This window comes from Prionailurus viverrinus, chromosome X, assembly GCF_022837055.1.
Source record: "Prionailurus viverrinus isolate Anna chromosome X, UM_Priviv_1.0, whole genome shotgun sequence".
NCBI classification, from domain to species: Eukaryota; Metazoa; Chordata; class Mammalia; order Carnivora; family Felidae; genus Prionailurus; species Prionailurus viverrinus.
The window spans coordinates 41,080,293-41,093,332 of NC_062579.1; the positions used below are offsets into that span (position 1 = coordinate 41,080,293).

The window sequence follows — 13,040 nt, forward strand, 5'->3', positions numbered from 1 at the left end:
AGTTAACCCTCACTGTACATTAAGAGGGGTTTCTGCTGCTTAAAGCAACTTGTGGTGACCCATTTTGTTATGTCAAGAACCTCTTTTGTCATGTCAGTAATAACTTCCTAAACTCTCCAATCTATAAAAAAAATCATGTTTTCACATATTGGCTTCCTGCTAAAACAGGAGGGGCTGGTAAATATTGTTTAGAAGATTCTGTTCCAATCACCTATAATCTGCCCTTTCACCCCATCCTACTTCTCCAATCATAAGGCTGGAAAGACAGTTGGTGCCCTCTTCTGGGGTTTTGGGGAAGTAGCATACATTGGGCCCACCAGGGGGGTATTTCTAGAAAATAATCACATCAACTTCTTTCAATTTTGGTGGTAAGAATGGAGTTGATTTTTGGATATTTTTCTGAAATAAGAAACTGAATCTGTTTCTGAAAATGGGAAAGCTGACCTGTTCAATCACGTGAGTCTCCTGAAGCCCTGGTAGAGAGAGGAATGGAATAAAAATTCAGCTGAACTTTAGAAGCATGCTGACCAGATATTTCCTTTGGTCAGGTACGCTTTGCATATACTTCAAAAATCACAGGTTATTAATGATAAAATTTACCATTTATTTAGGATTATATAATCCTATATATAGGATTAGATACTTAATATATACTGTCTCATTTAAATTGCACCACAACTCCAGAAGGTTAAAGAATATCTCCAATTTATAGTTAAGAAAGCTGAGATATAGAGAAGGTTAAGCAATGGCCAAAAAATAGCATAACCAGAAATTCAAACTCAAATAATGCTATTCTCTGTGTAATATGTTGTCTCTTTTTATTTCTTTTGGCCCTGTATCAATATTTCACTAACAGATGTCAGAAAAATGTTCTTGACGGATGTAATCCCAATGCAATACCACTGAAACATCAAAGAAAACTATGCCCCAAACCCTTAGATAGACCCTTTGCTAGTTGTCCTGACAACTTGTTTTATTTAGTTATGTTGGATAGAAAGATAGGAAGTTTAAAGTGGTAGCAGACAGAGGTCAAGGGCCAAAGAGAATGCTGGGGAGGCAGAGAAGGGCATAAGAGAGCAAGAAGGAGTAGTGAGGACATGGAGGGCAGGGAGGCTTTATAAAGCCAGAGCTCCATAGCTCATAAAGCCAGAACTAGGCCATCAGGGTGAGCCCTGCTTTCTGGAGAGCCCAAATTGCATCAAATGTAATAATTAATCTGTGTCTAATACTTTGTGCCAGGCACTGTTTTAAGTGCCTTACATGTGTTAACTCATTTAATCCTCAAAAAAATCTTGTGAGGCAAGTATTTTGATTACTCCCATTTTATATATTAAAAAATTGAAACAATGGAGGGGCTATTGTTTCCAATTAGCACATGAGGAAACTGAGACACAGAATTGAGTAACTTGCCCAAGGTTAGACTAGTAAGTGGTGGAGATGGATTTTAAACTTAGGATTCTGGCTCCAGAGCCATATTCTTACCCATTATGATATACTACCCTTCCCACTATGTTGTAAGGATAGGTATTGTTTCAGGAAATGTTTACATCAGGTATATGTGAGTGTGTATGCTTATGTTTATATTGGGTTGCAATATAAGATGTAATTATTCCTGTGAGTCACAGACAAAAATGTCTAAAAGCTACTGCTCTATCAATAGTATTGCTGAATTATACATCTTCAACCTTACTAGAGATAATGCCAAATTACTCTCTAAAATGATTGTACCAAGTCACATCCCAGCCAGCAGTGTAAGAGAGTTAACAGTGTTTTATATTCTCACCTGAACTTAATAGCGTCAGGCTTTTAATATGCTGCCAATCCAAAGGGTGTGAAATCATATCTTATGTGGTTTTAAATTGCATTTTTCTGATTTGCATTACATATTTTCATATATTTTGACTGTTCATGTTTTGCCTACTGTGAATCATCTGTTTATATCTTTTACTTATATATTATTGCATACAATACAAATGTACACAGTACAACACACAACACCAACTCTTTGAGGGAGACAGCAGTACAGATGAAGAAACTCAGGCTGGGAGAAACCTTGCTTAAATTCACTCACCTAATGGGTTGTTGAGTTGGGATTTGACTCCAGACCCAAAGTACCCATTAGCCCGCTTTTTGTTTTATAGTACATGCCAGGGACCAAGGCCATGTTAGTAAAAACAGAAGAAGGGAGAAAATAATTTCAAGCATGTAACGATATATCATGTGTCTAGGTTTTATGTAATTAACATAGATTATTTCCTGTATCCTCACAACAACTTGTGAGATAAAACATATTATCCTTATTTTACAGGTAAGGAGACTGAGGCTCAGGGAAATGAAAGATTTGCCTTGGAAAGGTTAAATTACAGCTGAGAAGAGGCAGAATCACAATTCAAACGCAGGTCTACGTGATTACAAAGTCTATACCTGTTACACAATAGTGCTACCTACCTATAGATATTCTTGGTATGAAGTAAAGGTCTCCCATAAACCAGGTCAGCTTCATCATCTCCTAGATTCATGTTTTGACCTCCTGCCCAACCTTCTTAGAGCCCCCAACAAACTTCTTCTACTTGGAGATGGCCAGGACTACACCTACCATTGTTTGTAGAATCCTGGTCTGGGGCAGCCTTAACTAACAGGTCCAGCCTACTGCTTCCATTAACTAGTAAAGTGAGATGAGCTCCCAGCCACCTTCCACAGACTCATCTTCCACTGCCCCCCAGGCTTCTCTGATGTAGCCCACTTAGGATCTCAATACCTTCCATGGTAAACCAGAAATTCTAAATCAGAGTTGTCAAACTTGGCTGCACATTAGAATCACCTGCAGAAGTTTAAAAAATTCCTGATGCCCTACTAACAGCCCAGACCCACTATATCAGAATCATTGAGGATGGTACCCAGGCATCTGTAATAGTTAAAACTCCCCAGATGATCCCAATGTATAGCCAAGATTGAAAACCACTGTTGAGGCATCTTCTTCAAGTTTCAGGAGCCACACTCACAGTGGTTTCCACATTTTAGTGTTCATAGAAACTTCTTGGAGCATTTGTTAAGATTCAGATTTTTGGACCTCAGCTCCAGAGAGTCCATGTTTTGGTCTGGACCCAGGAGTCTGCATTCTTAACAATAACCCCAGATAGTTTCACTTAAGTCAATAGCAGACCACATTTTGGGAAATAATGCATTAGAGGAAGCGCTACATGAAAGTGGGATGGCAGCAAGAGGTCTCTGGCCCTTTAAGGACTAATTAAGAAACTACCTTTAAAGCTGTGGAGCACAGCAAGCAAGGGTTGTTTTGTTTTGTTTTGTTTTTTTCATCCTAGTGGATAAGGTAAGGGAGCAGGTCCTGGAATGGACCTCTTCTTTAAGGTTACCTCAGCATCCGAGTAAGTGCTATCTTGTTCCCAGCCCTGAAGAGCAGGAAGGATATGCTGCATTGTCCCACCGGTTGTTTCTGTTTTGATGCAAAGAGGCCAAGTTAAGAGACCTCCTTCTGTCCAGAAATCCTCCAAGAGGAATCAACATAAGGCCTGTCTGCTTGCCTTTCATTTTTTTCTCTCCCTATCTTTTGTGGTTTGGAGCCAGATGCGGTTACCTATGTGAAAGGAAAGACTCAGAGCGACATCCTTTGGGCTTGGGATACAGCGTGTTGCTGGACAGCACACCTTTTGAGATGCTCTGTCTCAGCATCGTTAGAATCCTTCTTTGGGGACTGGTGCTTTTTATGGAACATGGGGTCCAAATGACAAAGATAGGACAGCCCTCTAATGCCCTCATGGCTGATGCCCCTTCCTTGCCCCTGATTCGGGAGCTGCTGGAAGGAGCTCCTGGCAAGCAGCAGAGGAAGCCACCTGTCCTAGGGCATCCTTTGCGGTACATGTTGGAGTTGTACCAGCGTTCAGCCGATGCACGTGGGCGCCCTAGAGAGAACCGCACCATTGGGGCCACCATGGTGAGGCTGGTGAGACCCTTGGCTGATGTAGCAAGGCCTCTCAGAGGTGAGTTATTATACCATACTGTCCTGGAGGGAAGAGAAATGGGGGAACAGAGTGTAGGGAAAGGGGATCTGTGAGTTTACGATCAGGCTTCATTGCCTGGTGGGTGATTTGTTTCTCAGGCTTAGATTTCAAAGGATGGAAAAGTTGGGAGAAGCTAGCTCCAAACCTGCTTCCCTTTAGGGCCCCAGTTTAAGAACAGATTGCCTTGGGCCCTACCTGAGGAATCTCCCTCAGACCCCAGGACAACTGAATGATATGTCAGCTCCTATCTTTCAAAGAAAGTCTTATTGTTTATGTCACTGAAAACTATAATTGAGAAATACTACTATGTATTCTTGTAGAGGGCTGTTTATGTGTGGTTTTATTCTTATAAGAGCAAAGAGTACAGGATGCTGAGTTGGGGAAATTTGTAAGAATGGGCAGAACCAAATTAACATCCAAAGGTCTGTATACCTAGTTAGGTGAACATCTGCTATTGTATATAATCCTTAAGAACCACTATTACCATTAGCTGTCATGGAGCAATTAGCCTAATTTTTAAAGATAAAGAAAAACTAAAGCACAGAGAGGCCAAATAACTTGCAAAGTTCACATAGACAGTGGGTGACAGAGGTAGGATTTGAGGTCAAGTCTGCCTGATTCTAAAGTCTACTCATAACTTCTCAAGTGTTTAGATATCCTTGAATACCAAGCAGTTTTTCTATTAAGGCCATGTTGCTACTTGGGTTTTTGGTACCAAAGGTATTTTGGAATTTTCTTTGTTCCCATCATGCTTGATTTTAAAAATATCTTTGTTAGATACTGTTCCAGGAAACCAGTGAGCTTCTGAAGTGCAGGGCTCTCTAGGGAATGCAGAAAGCATCGACTTCAAGGAAATCTTGGGAACCTGGTGAGATCAATTTTGGGCCTTTAGTAGTTTACATTCCCTCCTTTAAGTGAAACAACAAATATTCCCCTAGCTAATCTTTACTGTGAGCTTGCTATGTTCCAGGCATTGGGCAAAGTACTTTACAAACATTATCTTCATTAATCCTCTGCACCATCATATAAGGTAGGTATTATTAACATAATAATTTTATAGGAAAAGAAACTGAGATTCAGAGTAACTTACTCAATGTAACACAGCTAGTAACTGGTAGAGCTGAGTGTCAAATCCAGGATTTTGGGCTCTAGAGTTTGTGCTTTTTAACATCCTGCTGTGCTGACTCAACAGATTTTAATTGAGTACCAGGCACTGTTTGGGTTGGGTCTAAAGAGGCAAATAACTGTTTCCCTGACCTCTGAGAGCTCCCATCAAGTTGGTATAGATAAAAAATCACATCATGGTGTTACAGCATAACAAATGCTTTGACAAGGATAAGCAGTAGGGCTCCCAAGACAAGAAAGAAGAAATAGGTCACTGCTTAAGGCCAGGAAGGGGAAGCAGCAAGACAGTGAAAGACTTCACTGAAGAGCTAATATTTGAGATGGACCTTGAGGAAGGAGGAAGGAGACTATGCATAGAGGCAGAGATATGCATTCTGATTAAGGAAAGAGAAAATAGCTTGGCGTGGGTGGAGATTCACTCAACAAATACTTAACACCTACAGAGGGATAGGCACAGTTTTACATGCTGACATACAGATATGATCAAGAGAGGTACAGTTTTCATGGGTGAGACATAAGTAAACACTTGTAATTGCAAATCATGGTTAAGTGTTCTCAAATAATGAAATAATTTGATTTGCTAGAAAATAACAAATCCTTCCTTTACATGGGATTGTCATGGAATTCATCTTTGAAGAGGTGACATTTGAGCTGAGGTCTGTAAGATAAGCTAGGCATGGGAAGAGCAGAGAGAAGTCTGATTTAGGCAGAGGAAACCATGTATGCAAAGGCCTAGGAGGTGGAAACAAGCTTGTCTGACTTGAAGATCAGAAGGAAGATCAGTATGACTGGAACTTAGTGAGCATTGTGTGAGAGTGGCAGGAAAGGAGGCTGAGGAGAGGCAGGGACTTGTAGGCTATTATAAGGAATCTGGAATTCATTCTGAGTGCAGCAGAAAGCTGCACAAATCAAGTTTGTACAGATTATATGGGGCTAGATGAGGATGCCTAGAATTAGGCTACTATCCTGGTCTGACCGTGGGACGTACTGGCATCTAGGGAATCTGGAAAGGATCCAGAAATAGAGGACAAGAACATCCGGCCACAAGTCACCATTAGGAGATGACCCAGATGAATTGAGCTTGTCTGCAGAAATGTGCCGGGTTCAATCACATAGGATGTGTGAGTCAGTCATTTCCCTGAAAAGGTCTGAGCAAACCCTTCCTAGCTCTGATTCCTAACTACTCCACCATGCTTCAGGAAATATGTGATGTCAAGGCCTGAAAGTAAAGGGCAGTTCCTCACCAGACAGCCTGCTAGAGGTTGGGTTGGGCTCCTTTTTAGGCAGGGTGGGGCAGGTGTATGGGTGGGCCTCTTGAAAAGATGATTATAGGATGGGAGTGTAGAATAACTTGAGAAAGCAAATAGAAGCCTGGCTTGGGCATTGTGTGAATGATGTCCAGTGACCCAAACTTAAGGGTGTATTAAGCATGAGTTGAATCTGAACTTTGAAAAATTATCCTGATGTTTCAAGACCTTGAAAACACTTCTACGTTGACCATTCCAGGCCTACTGAAGAATCCAAGCTTGTGGATTCAGTGCAGAAGGAAGCTTAGGTAAATAATATGAAAATTAACATGCAAGTGTTTAGCGATAAGGTGTTTGAAGATAAAAGGAGGCTTTTTCCTGCAATGCCTGGTTTTTGTAATCTTTGCTCTTAATCTTTTCCAGAAGATACAGAAATTCAGAGCACTTCAGCCCCAGACCAACCCTTGGCCACTAGGTGTCAGCATTACAGTTTGGATTAAAACTTAATCGCCAAAAGGCTTTCAGTTTCTAGTAGATTTCTTGGGAAACAAAACATTTATAGGACAAGACCTTGTTGAAAATGGTATTTGGGGAACTGCAGTACAATTAATGTGGTACATGAAGAATTTCCAGTAAGGAATGAACAAGGGAGAGACTGAGGGTTAAGGGGGAAATGGCTTAAGAAGGAACAGCTGCTCAGAAAACAATTCTTAACATAGAAGATAGAAATGGCAAAACAGCTGCCCTCACTAGGGGTACGTAGACAAAATTACTTTGTGGCATCTTGGCCCCACGTTCGAAGTGATGGCAGGCCATAGATAGCCCCCAATATTGGATTGTTACCTCAAAGTTACATCTGTATAATATGACGGGAGAACTAATTCTTAATTCATGCATGTCTCAAGGATATGGGAATAATCACTATCTCATAAGGCTGTTGCAGATTAAAGAGGTAATGTATTAAAACATCTAATAGTAAATGCTCAACAAATGATGGTGATTATCATGATCTTGCTTTATTTTTAGGGCTGCTTGCAGCTGTCAGTTTGCAATGAGCAGGTTTGTGAAGGAGATTCAGGCTAGGAGGTAAGAAGTTAAACTTCTACTCTTGTTCTCTCTTGCTGTTGAAGGCCCCTGGAATATACAGACCCTGGACTTTCCTCTGAGACCGAACCAGGTAGCATACCAACTGGTCCAAGCCACTGTGGTTTATCGCCATCAGCTCCACCTAGCTCGTTTCCATCTCTCCTGCCATGTGGAGCCCTGGGTCCAGAAAGGCCCAACCAACCATTTTCCTTCTTCAGGAGGATATTCCTCAAAGCCTTCCATGCTGTATAAAGCTTGGACAGAGATGGATATCACACAACATGTTCAAAGGCTCTGGAATAAGAAGGGGCGCAGGGTTCTACGACTCTACTTCATGTGCCAGCAACAAAAAGGTAGTGACATTCTTGAGCTTCAGTGGCATGGAACTTCATCCTTGGACACTGCATTTTTGTTACTCTACTTCAATGATACTCGTGAAAGTGTTCAGAAGGCCAAACTTCTCCCCAGAGGCCTGGAGGAATTCATGGATGATGACTCTTCTCTCCTCTTGCGGAGGACCCGGCAAACAGACAGTATCACATCTGGGGTTCCTGGTCCCTTCAGGGAACATGATGGGCTTAAAAGTAACCAGTGTTCCCTCCACCCTTTCCAAGTCAGCTTCCATCAGCTGGGCTGGGATCACTGGATTATTGCTCCCCATCTATATACTCCAAACTATTGTAAGGGAATCTGCCCTCGGGTACTACAATATGGTCTTAATTCCCCTAATCATGCCATTATCCAGAACCTTGTCAATGAGCTGGTAGACCAGAGCATCCCTCAGCCCTCCTGTGTTCCATATAAGTATGTTCCCATTAGCATCCTTCTGGTTGAAGCAAATGGGAGTATCTTGTATAAGGAGTATGAGGACATGATTGCCCAGTCCTGCACATGCAGGTGACAACGAAGTGTAAAGCTAGCTCAGGTTTCCTGAGGAATTGGAAAAGAGTTTAACATAACAAAACAAATATCAATGTTAAGGCTGCAAGTGGTGTTCTATCTGTGATCTTCTACCTATTGTGGGTTCCATTCCTTATGGTGTTGTTAAGTCTCTTCCCCCATGTATGAGGTCCTCACTTTATACAAACAGTTCTGAGTCGAAGCATTTGTACATTTTCACCATTAGAGCCCTTAAAGATGTTCCTTTGGAGATGCCCATCTTTCTTTATTGTGACCTTGTCAAAAGTCACCAGTCCATGACAGTAGAACTTTTGGAATTGTCCTACCAAGGCCTGCAAAGGTGAAACCTTCCTAGTATCCATCTTTTGAGGCTTTCTAGAAGATTTTGGGCTAAGAAGGCCACTTGAGATTTTATACTCCTCTATCTTGCCTCCTGTACCCTCAAAACTAGTACCTAATCTGAAAGACTGCATGTTTCTGGCTGCATTGCCTTCTGAATCTAAAACTAACTTTCCTCAGATGGATTAAAAAAATGTTTAAGCAATAATCTCCATTAAAATCTTTGGAGGGAAGCAGAAGGAATATTTTTTTTTCTAAGATATCAGGGATTTTCCTCTCAGCCTCTGAACCTGGGGAAAGTACCTGGGATCCCTTCCTATCCTCTGGTGAGAACAGCCCTTAATAAGGCCAAAAGGAAAACTTGAGTATGGAGCTGAGAGGATAATCTTTTCAAAACCATCTGCAGCTATGGTGAAGAGAGGGAGAGCCGTCATTGTTGATTAGGATTATGTATGGGAGAGTCATTTTAAACTTTCTAGATTTCACAGGACATTATTTTATATAACACTTAAATTCTTGTTAATTATCCCACAAAGAAAGCTCCCTGGTAGCTCTGAGGCTATGCCTTGGCCTGGTTGGGGGTGGAGGGGTAGAAGGCTGCAGCCAGGAAGCTTGAAGGGCTGTGGGGGAAGGGTAAGATGTGCTGAGGCCTGGGGCCAACTTCATTCTGGGCTTGCCTATTTGTGTGTTCAGTTTGGCTCTGGGCTGGATATCTGGGGGGAGACGGGCTTGCTGTTTGGGGAGGCATGAAGTTCTGCCTTGGACTAAATGATGCAGTGTGACTTTTCTACTCCTATGCTGTGCTGAAGTGATGGAGACTGGGGTTTGTTACAAATAAATCATTTTTTTGTTGTTAAAGAGAATCTTGAATGTTTGGGGGATTGGGAGAGAGTGGATGGAAGGAATTTATTTCCTTTGTTCCCATTAGCTATGGTCAGGAGCTCAACCTTAATCTCCAAGGGCAGAGCTGCAGGCTACTATGAAGTTCTCTTTTAAGGCAACACTGCTAGTGATCAACCTTCCCCAAGGGGCCCCTTTGAGGAAGCCCAGTAAGGCATTTCCCCTGCCCAACTTTTCCTTGACTAGTTTTATGGCCATTCCAGTGCGATGGGACTGATTTAGGGTGGGTGCACATATTTTCTAAATGTAATCCCCCCATTTTTCTTACCTATCCATCAAAATAACTCCCTTCTCAAATAATTGGTTCCAGCTAGACCAAGTATCTTACACATCTATAAATGCACAAATTTTATTCTTCCTGAGGAGCTGTTCCTTAACATTCTTTGGTCTACCTTTTTTTTTTATTATATCTTTAGGAATCAGCTCAGGTATTTTTTTTATCTCTTCAATGTCCCCATTACACCCCAGACTCAAGTAGATTCCCTGCCTCTGTGCTCATTTAGCACTATTTGCTTTCCTTTAACACATTCTAGCGTAACTGTCTTTGTTACCAAAAGATAGAACTCCCTTTGGGATTTTCAACTATGTTTTACCCATTTCCATATTACTGGCACCTGGCATGTAGTAGGTCCTCCATGGATATAACCATAAAACAGTGATACTGTGTGTGTAGGGGAGAACACATTCTTGCTAGCATAGAATATTCTAGTGTTCACATTTCATTAATTTCCCATTGGAATAAATGCAATATATGATATAACTTGTATAGAAACTAACATTATCTTTGTGCCCCATTATTTCAAAATCATGATTCAAATGATACTAGAATGTGATAGTTATGTTCTTGAATGAGGCAGTTTTGAAATCACTATAATATGCTGCAAGTTGACATAGGAAAATAAATGTGGGCTTCCAGTCAAGCTATTTACCCAGCCTGCCTGGGGTAGGCACAAATACCTAACAGGCCTGAAGACAGACCTTGCTCACAGGACCAGATTCTGAGTTCAGCATTTCAGTGTTGTTCAGAATTTTCAGAAAGTCATGGTGTCCTAGCCTGATGAGTCCTGAATAGATATGAAACTTAATCTTTTTATGGAGGGCTCAGGGTTAATTTGCCACATTATCCATTAAGCCTTGAGTTGTTACAATACCCAAAGAAAACACTGGCTGGATGAGGTCATTTGTGGATTCTCTCTTCTTTTGAAATACTGATTTCAGCTCAGCATTTTTTCTCAAGTCTGAAGTAAGAGATATATACCTCAAACATTTTTCTGGGAGGAAAGCAATAACTTGCTAGTGGAAGAGGGTATGAGTGAGTCTGTCTGCCCAGTTGGGTGGGGAGGAATGGTTACTTAGTCCAGAAAGGGAAAGCAGGGAGCAAAGTCTACTTTGCTTGTCCCAGTTCTCCCTGTGAATAGACCAGAACTTCATTCAATGTATGGGTGCAAAAGGAGCAGGCATTTAAGCTTGGTTCTGACCCTGGAGCTCTGTGGAATTTACCTGAAATATATAATGGATATATTATATCCATTCTGGACCAAGCTGGAAAGCAGGTGAAATTTATTGTCAGTTCCACCAAATATTTGGGTTACTAATTTTGTTAATGTTAGGTTTTTTTTTAACGTTTATTCTTGAGAGAGAAGGAGAAACAGAGTACGAGCAGGGCAGGAGCAGAGAGAGAGGGAGACACAGAACCCTAAGCAGGTTCTAGGCTCTGAGCTGTCAGCACAGAGCCCAATGGAGGGTTCGTACCCGTGAACCATGAGATCATGACCTTAGCTGAAGGTGGCGCTTAACCGACTAAGCTACCCAGGCACCCCTGGGTGCCTAATTTTGTAAAAGAAGGCTTCACGCCTTCATTTAGTTCTCCTAACAGTACTATGAAAAGGAGGCATTAGCTCCATTTCTTAAAAGTAACCATTTTATTGAGATATACTTCGCATACCATAAAAGCCACAATATTAGGTGTCAATTCAGTGGGTTTTAGAATATGCAGAGTTGCACAAAATTCGCTACAATTTTACCACAAAAAGAAACCCTTACCCAATAGCCATTAATCTCTATCCCTCTACCCCAACCCTAGCCTCTGGTAACCACTAATCCACTTTCTTTTTCTATGGATTGTAGATGTTTATATAAGTGAAGTCATATAATATTTGGCTTTTTGTGACTGTATTATTTTTTTAAATTTTATTTATTTTTGAGAGAGAGACAGAGCACAAATGGGGGAGGGGCAGAGAGAGACGGAGGTACAGAATTTGAAGCAGGCTCCAGGCTCTGAGCTGTTAGCACAGGGCCTGACTCAGGGCTCAAACTCACAAACCATGAGATCATGATCTGAGCCAAAGTCAGACGCTTAACCAACTGAGCCACCCAGGCGCCCCTGTGACTGTCTTATTCAACTTAGCATAGTGCTTTCAACATTCATTTGTGTTGTTCATTCCTTTTTATTGCTGAGTAAAATTGCATTGTAAAATATACCACATCTTGTTTACCCATCATTTGTTAGGTATTTGAGTTGTTTCTACTCTGTGGCTATTATGAATAATGCTGCCATCTTGTGATGAGCACCATGTGTTGTAAGTTTTGAATCGCTGAATTTTACACCTGAAACTAATATTATACTGTATGTTAACTAACTGGAATTTAAATAAAAACTTGGAAGAAAAACAAAAAAAATAATTCTGCCATGAATGTTAATATGCAAATTTTTGTGTGGACCTATATTTTCAATCCTCTAGGAGTAGTAATGTTGAATCACTTGTAACTCTGTTTAACATTTTGAGTAATGCTAAACTGTTTTCCAAATTTGCTGCACCATCTTACAATCCAGCAATGTATGAAGGTTTCAATTTCTGTACATCTTCACCAACACTTCTTATTGTCTTTTTTTTATTTTAGCCATGTTAGTGGGGATGAAGTGGTATTTCACTGGGGTTTTGACTGATTGCATTTCCCTAATGACTAATGATGTTGAGCATCTTTTAATGTGTTTATTTGCAACTTGCATTTCTTCTTTAGATAAATGTCCATTCAAGTCATTGGCCCAGTTTTTAATTGAGTTATCTCTTATTATTGAGTTGTAAAAGGTTTTTTTTTAATATTCTGCATTTTAGTCCCTTATCAGATATATTATTTGCAAATATTTTCTCTAATTCTGTGTGTTTTCTTTTAACTTTCTGGATGGTGTCCTTTGAAACACACAAATTTTTGATTTGGAAAAAATCAACATAATCTATTTTCATCTTTTGTTGCTTGTGCTTTTGGTGTCATGTAAAAATATTGAATAATCCAAGTTCATAAAGATTAACACCTATGGCTTTTTCTAAGCATGTGATAATTTTAGCGGTAACATTTAATCCATTTTAGTTAATTATGCATATGGTATGAGGTAAAAATCTAACTTCATTCATTTGCATGTTGA

The 13,040-nt window shown here is 40.6% G+C and overlaps 1 protein-coding gene across 1 annotated transcript; it reads left to right on the plus strand.

The window, feature by feature from the left end:
- Positions 1-3,673: 3,673 nt before the first annotated feature.
- On the plus strand, positions 3,674-8,378 carry BMP15 (bone morphogenetic protein 15). The gene is made up of 2 exons (XM_047843070.1): positions 3,674-3,998; positions 7,522-8,378. The coding sequence occupies exons 1-2, from the start codon at positions 3,674-3,676 to the stop codon at positions 8,376-8,378; spliced, it is 1,182 nt and encodes a 393-aa protein (XP_047699026.1).
- Positions 8,379-13,040: the final 4,662 nt, after the last annotated feature.

Coding starts and splice junctions, on each gene's coding strand:
- BMP15 (XM_047843070.1), top strand. CDS start 3,674: ATGCTCTGTCTCAGCATCGTTAGAATCCTTCTTTGGGGACTGGTGCTT. Junction 3,999..7,521: donor TGTAGCAAGGCCTCTCAGAG/GTGAGTTATTAT, acceptor TTGCTGTTGAAG/GCCCCTGGAATATACAGACC.